Source organism: Heptranchias perlo, chromosome 12, assembly GCF_035084215.1.
Source record: "Heptranchias perlo isolate sHepPer1 chromosome 12, sHepPer1.hap1, whole genome shotgun sequence".
In the NCBI taxonomy this organism is placed as follows: domain Eukaryota; kingdom Metazoa; phylum Chordata; class Chondrichthyes; order Hexanchiformes; family Hexanchidae; genus Heptranchias; species Heptranchias perlo.
In genome coordinates, this window is record NC_090336.1 from 71,198,688 (window position 1) to 71,213,687 (window position 15,000).

General features: G+C 48.8%; 1 protein-coding gene and 1 long non-coding RNA gene across 7 annotated transcripts in view; one reads left to right on the forward strand and one right to left on the reverse strand.

Moving 5' to 3' along the window:
* LOC137328086 (uncharacterized) overlaps positions 1–14,951 on the forward strand; it is a 23,025-nt gene extending 8,074 nt beyond the window's left edge. The window contains exons 2-4 of one of the 3 annotated variants that reach the window (XR_010964617.1): positions 9,854–10,033; positions 12,298–12,457; positions 14,500–14,951. This is a non-coding gene — a long non-coding RNA (uncharacterized lncRNA). Of the gene's footprint in view, positions 1–9,853; positions 10,034–12,297 lie in introns of all 3 variants that reach the window. The other 2 variants (XR_010964615.1, XR_010964616.1) reach the window with 2 other exon arrangements.
* Positions 1–15,000, reverse strand: part of LOC137328085 (transcriptional enhancer factor TEF-1) — a 270,061-nt gene that overhangs the window by 44,938 nt on the left and 210,123 nt on the right. For 2 of the 4 annotated variants that reach the window (XM_067994245.1, XM_067994244.1), the window contains exons 6-7: positions 12,751–12,762; positions 4,166–4,300 (exon numbers count right to left, since the gene is read on the reverse strand). In XM_067994245.1, the coding sequence (XP_067850346.1) occupies positions 4,166–4,300; positions 12,751–12,762 (147 nt within the window). The remainder of the gene's footprint in view (positions 1–4,165; positions 4,301–12,750; positions 12,763–15,000) is intronic. The other 2 variants (XM_067994247.1, XM_067994246.1) reach the window with 1 other exon arrangement.

Consider the following 15,000-nt stretch of genomic DNA (forward strand, 5'->3'; position numbering starts at 1 on the left):
TTGGCAGCTCTGGTCGGACGGATTCCTGGAGGTTTCATCACATGAACTCCTGCCTCCCGGGGGCCACACTCCCGCCATTGGTCGCCCTACATGTCCATCCTCGTGGTACCCCGCCCCCCCCAACACTCCCGCCATTGGTCGCCCCACATGTCAATCCTCGTGGTACTACCCCCCAACACTCCCGCCATTGGTCGCCCTACATGTCAATCCTCGTGGTACAAACCCCCAACACTCCCGCCATTGGTCGCCCTACATGTCCATCCTTGTGGTACCCCGCCCACCCCCGCCATTGGTCGCCCTACATGTCCATCCTCGTGGTACCCCGCCCCCCAACACTCCCGCCATTGGTCGCCCGACATGTCCATCCTCGTGGTGCTACCCCCCAACACTCCCGCCATTGGTCGCCCGACATGTCCATCCTCGTGGTACCCCGCCCCCCCCCCCCGACACGCCCGCCATTGGTCGCCCTACATGTCAATCCTCGTGGTACCCCGCCCCCCAACACGCCCGCCATTGGTCGCCCCACATGTCCATCCTCGTGGTACCCCGCCCCCCCCCGCCATTGGTCGTCCAACATGTCCATCCTCGTGGTACCCCGCCCCCCAACACGCCCGCCATTGGTCGCCCCACATGTCCATCCTCGTGGTACCCCGCCCCCCCCCGCCATTGGTCGTCCAACATGTCCATCCTCGTGGTACCCCGCCCCCCCCCAACACGCCCGCCATTGGTCGCCCCACATGTCCATCCTCGTGGTACCCCCGCCCCCCCCGACACGCCCGCCATTGGTCGCCCCACATGTCCATCCTCGTGGTACCCCGCCCCCCCCGCCATTGGTCGTCCAACATGTCCATCCTCGTGGTACTCCGCCCACCCCACACACTCCCTCCATTGGTCGTCCAACATGTCCATCCTCGTGGTACTACCCCCCACACACTCCCTCCATTGGTCGTCCAACATGTCCATCCTCGTGGTACTACCCCCCACACACTCCCTCCATTGGTTGCCCCACATGTCCATCCTCGCGGTGCCCCGCCTTCTCACGGCCAATCGGAAAGTGAACAGACTCTTCATTACCCGACTGGATGATATTTCACCGTCAGTCAAACAACCTTTCTTCCACCAACCACCCCCCATTGTCCGATATTTTTATAACTAAAAAACAAAAGAGTTCAAAGAAAATTTTTTTTCTTGCTGCTATGATTTTTTTTTCCCCCGGGGGTGGGTGGGTGTTGCTCGCAACAGTGTCCCGGAGATTAGCCTTTAATTCCTGGAGACTCCAGGATAACCCTGGAGGGTTGGCGATCCTATGACTTTAGGACAGATACTTCACTAACTTTACATAAGTTTTACATAAGAACATAAGAAATAGGAGCAGGAGTAGGCCAATCGGCCCCTCGAGCCTGCTCCGCCATTCAATAAGATCATGGCCGATCTGATCCTAACCTCAAATCTAAAGAACACAAGAATTAGGAGCAGGACCCGGCCACTCAGCCCCTGGGCCCGCTCCGCCACCCACAGGGCCCTGACCGATCCGAACTCAGCTTCATGTCCAATTTCCTGCCCGCTCCCCGTAACCCCTAATTCCCTTTACTTCTAGGAAACTGTCTATTTCTGTTTTAAATTTATTTAATGATGTAGCTTCCTGGGGCAGCAAATTCCACAGACCTACTACCCTCTGAGTGAAGAAGTTTCTCCTCATCTCAGTTTTGAAAGAGCAGCCCCTTATTCTAAGACTATGCCCCCTAGTTCTAGTTTCACCCATCCTTGGGAACATCCTTACCGCATCCACCCGATCAAGCCCCTTCACAATCTTATATGTCTCAATAAGATCGCCTCTCATTCTACTGAACTCCAATGAGTAGAGTCCCAATCTGCTCAACCTCTCCTCATATGTCCGCCCCCTCATTTTAAAATGGTTTCGAACATAATTTCAATGCATTGACCCAACCAGCTACAGGATGATGGGCAGGGACACTGGAGGCCAGTCCACAAAGCAAGTCCCGCACACATGCGAGCCCTGTCTTGAGAGGGGATCTCATTGAAACATGTAAAATTCTGACAGGGCTAGACAGACTGGATGCTGGGAGGATGTTCCCCCTGGCTGGGGGGGGGATTCAGAACGAGGGATCACGGTCTCAGAATACGGGGTGGGACATTTAGGACTGAGATGAGGAGAAATTTCTTCACTCAGAGGGTGGCGAACCTGCGGAATTCTCTACCGCAGAAGGCAGTGGAGGCCAAGTCGCTGAATACATTGAAGAAGGAGCTGGATAGATTTCTAGACACAAAAGGCGTCAAGGGGTACGGGGAGAGAGCGGGAATATGGTATTGAGATAGAGGATCATATTGAATGGCACAGCAGGCTCGAAGGGCCGAATGGCCTACTCCTGCTCCTGTCTTCTACGTTTCCATGTTTGTCGACACACATTCACTCAAACTTGTTCAAGGCAAATTGCCACTCTTGGCAGTAGGTTTGAATTTCCTGGTTGTTAAAAAAAAATTTTAGGGCTGGGCCCCATCAAAAAAAAACTCTGCCATTCCAGACACCCCTCAGAATGTCAAATGTGGTTGGTCTCCTAAAAACGTCTCTCTCTCTCTCTCCCTCCCCTCCATCTCCTGCAACTCTCTTTTGCTCCCCATCCATCTCTCTCTCTCTACTCCCGCGCTCGTTTCACTTTCTCTCCTCTTACTTTTCGTTTTCCCCATCCGTCCTCTTTGGCTCTGTGATCGTTCTTGCCCCCAACCTCCCCTCTCCTTCCTACAGCACTGAGCAACTTTCGGGAGGAGCAGAGGGACGGAGAAGGAGTGGGGGGGGCCCTATAGAGCTATAGAGACAGAGCGAGGAAGAGGCAGAGAAAGAGTGAACTTATTTCCACGAGGAGCATTGGAACAGGAGTTGGCCACTCAAGACTCTCGAGCCTGTTCCGCCATTCAATTAGATCACGGCTGATCTGACTCCCCAACTCCATTTACCCCGCCTTTGCTTTTTAACCCTTACCGAGCAAAAATCTATCCCTCTCAGTCTTGAAAATTTCAACTGACCCCCCCGCCCAGACTCAACAGCTATTTTGGGGGGGGAAGAGAGTTCTAGATTTCCACTCCCCTTTGTGTGAAGAAGTGCTTCCTGACATCAACCCCTGAACGGCCCAGCTCCGATTTTAAGATTGCGTCCCCCCACTTGTCCTGGATTCCCCCATCCACCAGCAGAAATAGTCTCTCTGCGCCAACTCCACCAAAATCCATTTATCACTTTAAACACCTCGAAAGCTACATCATTAAATAAATGTAAAACAAGAAATAGACAGTCTCCGAGAAGTAAAGGGAATTAGGGGTTACGGGGAGCGGGCAGGAAATTGGACATGAATTTAGATTTGTGGTTGGGATCAGACCAGCCGTGATCTGATTGAATGGCGGAGCAGGCTCGAGGGGCCGATTGGCCTACTCCTGCTCCTATTTCTTTTATGTTCTTATGCAAGAGTGATACCCACTGAGCCAAACTGACAAACCCCATTCACGTACTTATTGGCCTTTTCGACAAGGGCGTAGGCAGAGGCCTCGGAGCTGACTGGCTGCTTTCTTGACTGGGGTGTCGTTCAGATCGACTTGAGAAATAATAATTATTGCAGGCGTGTTTTTTTTGATAATCAACGAGCCAGTGAAAATTTAGACAGACGGATCCATTACAACTTTGGCATCGTTTTATGACTTGCGATAAAAGTGAAACAGTCCACGCCACGCAAGCGGAGATTTTCTGATTGCGCATTCCCGCTGTGGAGCCTCACCTGTTAGGAGCACACATCAGGTTGGGGGTGGAGGGTGGAGGAGGGCGGTGGAGGGTCCGGGGGGGGGGAGGCGAGGACCAACAGGCACGCACCCCACAATTTTCTTCTTGATCTTATTGAATGGCGGAGCAGGCTCGAGGTGGGGGAGGGGGGGGGCCGATCGGCCGACTCCCGCTCCTATTTCTCATGGTTCGATCATCCCTCAACCTCACGGGGAAACACGAGCCAAGTTTGCGCCGGCCTGCGCTCCACAATTTAAGCCCCTTCGAGCCCCCCCCGCCACCGACGATGAGCGGCGGCGCGAGGCGGGGCCCAACCGAGGGTCGTCCACGGATAAAGTGGGGGGGGGGAGGGGCCGCCTTGCTTTCAGCTGCATCACTTACCCCGGGTGCTGCTTGAAAGGATGGGCGTGGGATACCCGGCAGGCCCAGCTTGTGTTGGATGGTGGTGGCGGATACAATCTGCGCAGAGGACATCGCCGCCATGCTCTGAAGTGCTTTGTCCTTCACCGCTTGATCCTTGAACACAACATGACACACACTCTTACAACGTGCTCCAACGCCAAAGGGGACCCTCTGTTCCCCGCCGCTAGAGTTACGTGCTTCAGCCAAAGCAAGCGAAAAATTGCTCCCCCCACCCCGCAAAAAATATAAAACCTGGCCCGTCTTAAACTCCCTCCCACGCCCCTTGTTTTTGCACTCTCTGTGTCCGTTCCCCTTGTGCGCCATGCTGAGTTCCATTGAATCAGACAGCACGGGTGGAGGCCGTTCGGCCCATCGTGCCCGTGCCGGCTCTTTGAAAGAGCTGTCCACCATTAGTCCCACTTCCCCCCCCCCCGCACCCCCCCGCCCTGCAAAATTTGTCCTTTTCAAGTATCTATCCAATTTCTGAAAGTCACTATTGAAGCTGCTTCCACTGCCCTTTCAGGCAGCGCGTTCCCAGATCGTAACAACTCGCTGCGTAAAAAAAAAAACATTTCTCCTCATCTCCCCGCCCCCGCCCCCCCCGACTCTGGTTCTGTTGCCAATTATCTTAAATCTGTGCCCTCTGGTTACCGACCCTCCTGGCCAGTGGAAACAGGAAACAGTTCCTCCTTATTTATTGTCTCAAAACTCCTCAAGCAATTAAGAAGCTAAAGTGTTTGCTTTAAGCCGCGGACTGCAGTTGGGGGCCCGTGTCAGGTGCAGCACTCGAGGTTCTGACGACCTCCTGCTGTGCATTTCATGGACTGCATTTTTACACATATACAGTTAAAAAAAATCAGAAGCCTGAGAGATTGCCGTCGGGTGATCATACCCGTCAATCATTTGATGCGCTCAATCGGCACACCTCGATGGTAACACAAAGCGATGCCTCATTCATTTTGAATGGATGAACAGTTCCAATCTCGGACAAGTGTGATTACGCGTTTGTACACTCGCACCTGGAAGCGCACCTTCCAGGGAGCGATTTCAACATTTCCAGAACGAAATTTAAACCCCCGCAACATGAATGCCGCACGGCCCCGTGGGTTCACTTTAAAACGCGCTGCCTCTTCTCCTCAAACCAGAATGGGTGTGATGGCGGAGATGCCGGCGATGGACTGGAGTGGACAAATGTCAGGAATCTTACAACGCCAGGTTACAGCCCCAACAGTTTGATTTGAAAATCACAAGCTTTCGGAGGCTTTCTCCTTCGCCACTCACCTGAGGAAGGAGGTAAACTCCGAAAGCTTGTGATTTTCAAATAAAACTGTTGGGACTATAACCTGGCGTTGTAAGATTCCTTGGAATGGGTATGGGTAACGTAGTGGGTTACGTTACAGGGCTGGTAATCCAGAGAACGAGAGTTCAAATCCCACCGTGGGCGGTTTAAAAATTTGAAGTCAGTTCGAAAAGAATCTGGAAATAAAAAGTGAGGATGAAGCTGACAGATTGTCATAAAAAAACCCAACTTGTTCGCTTTTACAGAAGGAAACCTGCCGTCATTGCTCCATACGTACTAATAAAGAGAAAAATAAACAAAATCATCAGAGGGTGCAATAGAATTAATTTCTTTCCCTTCTGAAGCGGTGTTTATATTTTACTCTTGGAGACATACTTGCTCTCGAGGCAGTGCAAAGAAGGTTCACTCGGTTAATCCTGGGGATGAGGGGGCGGACACATGAGGAGAGGTTGAGTAGATTGGGACTCTACTCATTGGAGTTCAGAAGAATGAGAGGCGATCTTATTGAAACATATAAGATTGTGAAGGGGCTTGATCGGGTGGATGCGGTAAGGATGTTCCCAAGGATGGGTGAAACTAGAACGAGGGGGCATAATCTTAGAATAAGGGGCTGCTCTTTCAAAACTGAGATGAGGAGAAACTTCTTCACTCAGAGGGTGGTAGGTCTGTGGAATTTGCTGCCCCAGGAAGCTGTGGAAGCTACATCATTAAATAAATTTAAAACAGAAATAGACAGTTTCCTAGAAGTAAAGGGAATTAGGGGTTACGGGGAGCGGGCAGGAAATCGGACATGAATTTAGATTTGAGGTTAGGATCAGATCAGCCATGATCTTATTGAATGGCGGAGCAGGCTCGAGGGGCCGATTGGCCTACTCCTGCTCCTATTTCTTTTATGTTCTTATTCCTGCATCCAGTGCGTACCAGATGAAACGCGATGCGTTGGTTAGCCTCAGCTGTTTTTTTTTCTTTATTCTCGGGATGTGGGCGTCGCTGGCCAGGCCGGCATTTATTGCCCATCTCTGGTTGCCCCTTGAGAAGGTGATGGTGGGCCTTCTGCAGTCCGTGTGGTGACGGTTCTCCCACAGTGCTGTTAGCAAGGGAGTCCCAGGATTTTGACCCAGCGACGATGAAGGAACGGCCAATAAATGTCCAAGTCGGGATGGTGTGTGACTTGGAGGGGAACGTGCAGGTGATGATGTTCCCATGTGCCCGCTGCTCTTGTCCTTCTAGGTGGTAGAGGTCGCGGGTTTGGGAGATGCTGCTGAAGAAACCTTGGCAACTTGCCTATCCTGTGGATGGTACACACCGCAGGCACGGTGCGCCGGTGGTGAAGGGAGTGAATGTTTAGGGTGGTGGGTGGGCTGCCAATCAAGCGGGCTGCTTTGTCCTGGATGGTGTCGAGCTTCTCGAGCGTTGTTGGAGCTGCACTCGTCCAGGCAAGTGGAGGGTATTCCATCACACTCCTGACTTGTGCCTTGTAGGTGGCGGAGAGGCTCTGGGGAGTCAGGAGGTGAGTCACTCGCCGCAGAATACCCAGCCTCTGACCTGCTGTAGCAATTGATACCAGCTCAATTGCTAAATTTAAATCTGAGATAGATAGCTTTTTGGCAACCAAAGGTATTAAGGGATATGGGCCAAAGGCAGGTATATGGAGTTAGATCACAGCTCAGCCATGATCTTATCAAATGGCGGAGCAGGCTCGAGGGGCTGAATGGCCTACTCCTGTTCCGATATTCCTATGTTCCTAGTGGACACGGCATTTATGTGGCTGGTCCAGTTGAGTTTCGGGTCAATGTTGACTCTCCAGGATGTTGATGGTGGGGGATTTGGCGATGGTAATGCCATTCAATGTTAGAGGGAAGTGCTTGCAAAACAGCTAAGGGCACTGAGAACCCCCAACACTGAGAACCCCCCAACAACACAGCAAATATAGGGTTCTGTGCAGGACAGGAAAGGTTAGTGTCCTCAGTCAAGGTGCTGGCAGAGAATCTGCAACTGGCCTCACTCCCCAGGGGTTAGGGAAAGGAAAAACGGCCATGGGGCTAGGAACCAGCCTCCGTCCACAGACCCCTGCTGACCGTCGGGGGTGCCGTCCTTCGGATGAGACGTTAAACCGAGGCCTCGTCTGCCCTCTCAGGTGGACGTGAAAGATCCCACGGCCGTTATGTCGAAGAAGAGCAGCGGAGTTTTCCCCGTTGTCCTGGCCCATAAGAACATAAGAAATAGGAGCAGGAGTAGGCCAATCGGCCCCTCGAGCCTGCTCCGCCATTCAATAAGATCATGGCTGATCTGATCCTAACCTCAAATCTAAATTCATGTCCAATTTCCTGCCCGCTCCCCGTAACCCCTAATTCCCTTTACTTCTAGGAAACTGTCTATTTCTGTTTTAAATTTATTTCATGATGTAGCTTCCACAGCTTCCTGGGGCAGCAAATTCCACAGACCGACTACCCTCTGAGTGAAGAAGTTTCTCCTCATCTCAGTTTTGAAAGAGCAGCCCCTTATTCTAAGATTATGCCCCCTAGTTCTAGTTTCACCCATCCTTGGGAACATCCTTACCGCATCCACCCGATCAAGCCCCTTCACAATCTTATATGTCTCAATAAGATCGCCTCTCATTCTTCTGAACTCCAATGAGTAGAGTCCCAATCTACTCAACCTCTCCTCATATGTCCGCCCCCTCATCCCCGGGATTAACCGAGTGAACCTTCTTTGTACTGCCTCGAGAGTAAGTGTGTCTTTTCTTAAGTATGGACACCAAAACTGTATGCAGTATTCCAGGTGCGGTCTCACCAATACCTTATATAACTGCAGCAATACCTCCCTGTTTTTATATTCTATCCCCCTAGCAATAAAAGCCAACATTCCGTTGGCCTTCTTGATCACCTGCTGCACCTGCATACTAACTTTTTGATTTTCTTGCACGAGGACCCCCAGATCCCTTTGTACTGCAGTACTTTCCAGTTTCTCGCCATTAAGATAATAACTTGCTCTCTGATTTTTCCTGCCAAAGTGCATAACCTCACATTTTCCAATATTGTATTGCATCTGCCAAATCTCCGCCCACTCAACCAGCCTGTCTATATCCCCCTGTAGGTTTTTTATGTCCTCCTCACTCTCTACTTTCCCTCCCATCTTTGTATCATCTGATCAAGAAGGCCAACGGAATATTGGCTTTTATTGCTAGGGGGATAGAATATAAAAACAGGGAGGTATTGCTGCAGTTATATAAGGTATTGGTGAGACCGCACCTGGAATACTGCATACAGTTTTGATCTCCATACTTAAGAAAAGACATACTTGCTCTCGAGGCAGTACAAAGAAGGTTCACTCGGTTAATCCCGGGGATGAGGGGGCGGACATATGAGGAGAGGTTGAGCAGATTGGGACTCTACTCATTGGAGTTCAGAAGAATGAGAGGCGATCTTATTGAAACGTATAAGATTGTGAAGGGGCTTGATCGGGTGGATGCGGTAAGGATGTTCCCAAGGATGGGTGAAACTAGAACTAGGGGGCATAATCTTAGAATAAGGGGCTGCTCGTTCAAAACTGAGATGAGGAGAAACTTCTTCACTCAGAGGGTAGTAGGTCTGTGGAATTTGCTGCCCCAGGAAGCTGTGGAAGCTACATCATTAAATAAATTTAAAACAGAAATAGACAGTTTCCGAGAAGTAAAGGGAATGAGGGGTTACGGGGAGCGGGCAGGAAATTGGACATGAATTTAGATTTGAGGTTAGGATCAGATCAGCCATGATCTTATTGAATGGCGGAGCAGGCTCGAGGGGCCGATTGGCCTACTCCTGCTCCTATTTCTTATGTTCTTATGTAAGTAGTTGCGGTTGATGTGTTTGTTTTTTTTTAAAGAAAATTGCGTGGGAAAAAAAACCTGTAGCTGCGAAGGGGTTTTGATGGAGTAAATAAGGAGAAACTGTTTCCAGTGGCAGGAGGGTCAATAACCAGAGGACACAGATTTACGATAATTGGCAAAAGAACCAGAGGGGAGATGAGGAGGATTTTTTTTTTTACACGCAGCGAGTTGTGATGATCTGGAATGCGCTGCCTTGAAAGGGCGGTGGAAGCAGATTCAATGGTAACTTTCAAAAGGGGAATTGGATAAATACATGAAAAGGGAAAAAAAAGAGGCAGGAGCTGTGGAGAAAGAGCAGGGAGAGTGAGGACTGACTGGACAGCTCTTTCAAAGGGCCGGCACAGACACGATGGGCCGAATGGCCTCCTCCTTCTGTGCTGTAAAATTCTGTGCTATTAAGGGGCCGCGCAACTTTAAAACATTTTGCAAGGTGACAAAAAAAAAAATCAAAGAAGTATCCCCGGTCAGGTTTCACAAAAAGTAAATCTCTCTTCTGCAGAATTAAATCCGAAACTATCGAGGGATCTGCATCGCAACATTACACCAACGCGTAAGGACTGTTTCACGATTGCAGGCGGCAGAAGCAAAGATATTGACTACTCGAATGCAGTGAGAACCTTTTTTCAGCATGACACATCTCCCTCACCCCGCAACGAACCAACGCGATTTAGATCTGGAAGTGAGAGCAATGTGTGCTTTTCGTTTTTAAAAAACATCACGGTATTTCCAAATTAATTCTTCAGCGTGCCGTGGCACATTTCCACGGCCGCTGACAGCACTCTGGGTACCCCGTCCAAGCGGCCGCTCTTTAATGTGCAAGCCTGGATTGCCGGCAAGCTGTTTGACTGGAGGGGCTTCACTATTCTCCTGTCCACTTTTCAACGGGGTCATTAGGTAAGCAACCGGGAGCGAGAACCGCCCCTCCCCCCGGTTAATTCCTCTCCTCCACACCTCCAGCAAGAGATCCCGATGTCCACCATGGCGACCCACCGCCCTCGATAATTTTGGGTTTTTTCTGTGACGCGGACGCACTTATTTTCTTGATTTCCCCGTTTAAAACGTGGATACTGTACAACTGCCATGCAACATGCACATGCTGCTTGCTCGCGATGCTCTGGTGCCCAACGAAGACACAAAACTACCTTTGGTGTTTGCATGATTGAATGGCATGGCACTCGTCCCAAAGGCCACGGGTCATAAGTCACAATCTGAGGTCGGGCCTTCCTGCTTCTAGGTTACCTTCTATCCATCGGCAGAGTAGAGTTATTTCCATTTGGAATATCGGAACAGGAGGACGCCATTCAGCCCCTCGAGCCTGTTCCGTCATTCAACTGGGCCACTGGCCGATCTGTATCTCAACTCCATTTACCCGCCTTGGTTCCGTTACCCTTGATACCCTTGCCTGACCAAAAAACCCCACCAATCTGAGTCTTAAAATTTCCAATTGGCCCCCTCGACCTCAACCTGCTCTGGGCCCGTCTTTTTGTGGAGAGAGAGAAACTATTTCCGCTGGTTGGGGATTCTAGGAGTAGGGGGCACAGTCTGAAAATTAGAGCCAGGTCTTTCAGGAGCGAGATCAGAAAACATTTCTACACACAAAGGGTGGTAGAAGTTTGGAACTCTCTTCCGCAAACGGCAATTGATACTAGCTCAATTGCTAAATTTAAATGTGAGATAGATAGCTTTTTGGCAACCAAAGGTATTAAGGGATATGGGCCAAAGGCAGGTATATGGAGTTAGATCACAGATCAGCCGTGATCTTATCAAATGGCGGAGCAGGCACGAGGGGCTGAATGGCCGACTCCTGTTCCTATGTTCTTTACCTGTCCCATTACCACCCCCTTTTGCCTGACACCATCGTCCCTTTTGTCCTTTGATCGCTCCTGGCCTCTACCCTATCACAGGCCTTTCCCCTTTGTTCTTTTACGAGACCTTTCCCCGGCTCTGTACTTGCTTAAAAACTTTAACACCTTCCAAGTTCTGACGACAGGTCATCGACCCTGAAACATCGACCCTGAAACATCACCTCTGTTTCTCTCTCCACAGATGCTGCCTGACCCGCTGAGTGTATTTGCCAGCATTTTCTGTTTTTATTTCAGATCACCAGCATCTGCAGTACTTTTGCTTTCGTTTTTTTTTTGCATAAGAACATAAGAAATAGGAGCAGGAGTAGGCCAATCGGCCCCTCGAGCCTGCTCCGCCATTCAATAAGATCATGGCTGATCTGATCCTAACCTCAAATCTAAATTCATGTCCAATTTCCTGCCCGCTCCCCGTAACCCCTAATTCCCTTTACTTCTAGGAAACTGTCGATTTCTGTTTTAAATTTATTTAATGATGTAGCTTCCTGGGGCAGCAAATTCCACAGACCAACTACCCTCTGAGTGAAGAAGTTTCTCCTCATCTCAGTTTTGAAAGAGCAGCCTCTTATTCTAAGATTATGCCCCCCTAGTTCTAGTTTCACCCATCCTTGGGAACATCCTTACCGCATCCACCCGATCAAGCCCCTTCACAATCTTATATGTTTCAATAAGATCGCCTCTCATTCTTCTGAACTCCAATGAGTAGAGTCCCAATCTACTCAACCTCTCCTCATATGTCCGCCCCCTCATCCCCGGGATTAACCGAGTGAACCTTCTTTGCACTGCCTCGAGAGCAAGTATGCCTTTTCTTAAGTATGGAGACCAAAACTGTATGCAGTATTCCAGGTGCGGTCTCACCAATACCTTATATAACTGCAGCAATACCTCCCTGTTTTTATATTCTATCCCCCTAGCAATAAAAGCCAACATTCCGTTGGCCTTCTTGATCACGATTTTGTGTGTCGGGGGGGGGAAGAAAGTGTTCCAGATTTCCACTCCCCCTTTGTGTGAAGAAATGCTTCCTGACGTCACCCCCCTGAACGGCCTGGCTCTAATCTCAAGGTGTCTCTCTCTACCGCAGGAAGCAAGTTTCTGTAATGAAGTAGCATCTCGAATCGAATCAAGAGGACGATCTGCTAATGTGCAAGGCTCCCCGGGTGCGCCTAAACGTCAGATTTCAACCACGGAAAGAGCTGAGCCTCCTAATGGACGATTCTCATTATGAGGGGGGGGGGTCTCAGGTGAGCACGCTTAAGCGAAGAAAAAATAAGTCAAACAATTTGCTCGGAAGCAGCAAGCAGGCAGGGCGAGGGAAGGCATGCAGTCCGGGCGAGGGACGGCCACGATCGCAGCCCTGCTTTCAGCACATTAAGCCGCTCGCAAGAGCGTACACCTCTTAAAAAAAATAAATAAACACCGCTCGCACTTGCCCCGAGTATAATCTGCCAAGCAAACGACAATTTCAGCACCCCCAGCCCCCACTTCAAAAAAAAAAACAATAAATAAATAGTAGTCGGTCTTTGAAAATACTTACCATATTCGTCACCTGTATGCAACAATAGATAGGTTTGTTAAAAGGTTTTTGGTTGGTGCAGAATAAAAACCCGAATTACATTCGTTTTTTAAAAAAAAAACTCACAGTAATCAATGCAAAAAATGGCAAAACTGTTCTGGATTTTCTCTCTCGGTTAATTTAATGGCGCTAGTCATTCTGCCCCTTTATTTACGAATGACACACAGATGCTACCATTTGTTCAGCGTCAGCCTCAGCTGCCTGCTTGTAAACGTCCAATTCAATCAGGGCTTCAGCCAGAGTTAAATAGCAGCAAAATTGCTCGTCGGGTTTCAAAAAAAAGGGTTTGTTCAGTTGTTCGGAGCTGTTTGATCTGCACCGTTACAAATTGCTCTCGTCACTAAAACTTAATAATCATTCCCTTCCCTTAACCCCCCCCCACAGACCCACCCACCAAAACACACAGTAGAAAACCCAACTCGACCTTGCACGCTTTGCTTCACAGAAGTTTACAACATGGAAACAGGCCCTTCGGCCCGACATGTCCATGTCGCCCAGTTTATACCACTAAGCTAGTCCCAATTGCCTGCACTTGGCCCATATCCCTCTATACCCATCTTACCCATGTAACTGTCCAAATGCTTTTTAAAAGACAAAATTGTACCCGCCTCCACTACTGCCTCTGGCAGCTCGTTCCAGACACTCACCACCCTTTGAGTGAAACAATTGCCCCTCTGGACCCTTTTGTATCTCTCCCCTCTCACCTTAAATCTGTGCCCCCTCGTTATAGACTCCCCTACCTTTGGGAAAAGATTTTGACTATCGACCTTATCTATGCCCCTCGTTATTTTATAGACTTCTATAAGATCACCCCTTAACCTCCGACTCTCCAGGGAAAAAAGTCTCAGTCTATCCAACCTCTCCCTATAAGTCAAACCATCAAGTCCCGGTAGCATCCTAGTAAATCTTGTAATTTCCCTGCTCCTAGGGAAATAACTGTTCCGGGGGAAAAAAAAGGGGGGGGCTTTGGTGACAGAGGCTAAACAAAAGAGAAAATTAGCAAATTATGCCTGAAACGAGGAACAGACTGAGGAATGGGCAGTTTGAATGATCAGGGTCTGTGTTTTTAAAAAAAAAAAAATGGCTCTGATTTGATCGAACTCCACTTTGGACTCTTATCACAGCCCCCAGGAGGCGGCCATTCGGCCCATCATGACTGTGCCAGCTCTTTGCAAAAGTTATCCAATTCGTCCCACTCCCCCCAAACCCCCCACCTTGCTCTTTCCCCGCAGTCCTTGCAGATTTTTCCTTTTCAAGTATACATTCAAATTCCCTTTTGAAAGCTACTATTGAATCTGCTTCCACCGCCCTTTCAGGCAGCGCGTTCCAGATAACAACACTCGCTGCGTAAAAAAAATATTCTCATCTTCCCCTCTGGTTCTTTTGCCAATTATCATAAATCTGTGTTCTCTGGTTACCGACCCATCTGCCACTGGAAACAGTTTCACCTCATTTGCTCTGTTAAAAAAAAAAGCCTCTATTAAATCTCCCCATAACCTTCTCTGCTCTGAGGAGAACAATCCCATCTTCTCCAGTCTCTCCACGTAACTGAAATCCCTCAGCCCCGGTCCCAGTCGAGTAAATCTCCTCCGCACCCTCCCTAAGGCCTCGACATACTTCTTATCGTTTTTTTTTTCGCTCTGAGCTGTGCCAGTGACAGGACTTAAAGCAATTATTAACCGAGATTTCTCACGTTCCGTTTCACTGCAGGTGTACCATCGAGGCACTGAGTGAGAAAGAAACCCAGATCTGAGAAACGTTTAATATTTGCAACGTGAACAGACAAATCCGTAAACTCCAATTCTTATGGAAGTACAGTTCATGCATTTTTTTAAAAAAATAACTGATTCAAATGCACTTGAGAAATAATAAAATCCAGCACAGTTAGAAAAGATTTCTTTTTTTATAAATTGGTACCAACAGAGTGTTTAAAAATCTTGAAATACTTGAATTTACTTGCAAAAATTAATGAATAATTAAAACATTTTTAAAAAATCAGAGAAGCTTCGCATTCTCCCTCTCCATTAAAATACTGAACGCTTTACACATATATATCTTATGCTGTATAAACTCTAGAAAATACTGAATAACTTCTGTTCCATGTTGCTGCTCAGTTACGCTGTGAGTAACTCTCTACTTGAGCAATAAATAAACAAAACACAGTGGCATACATCATTCTTGTATTTTTTTTCTCCCCCCTCTAGGCCTGCA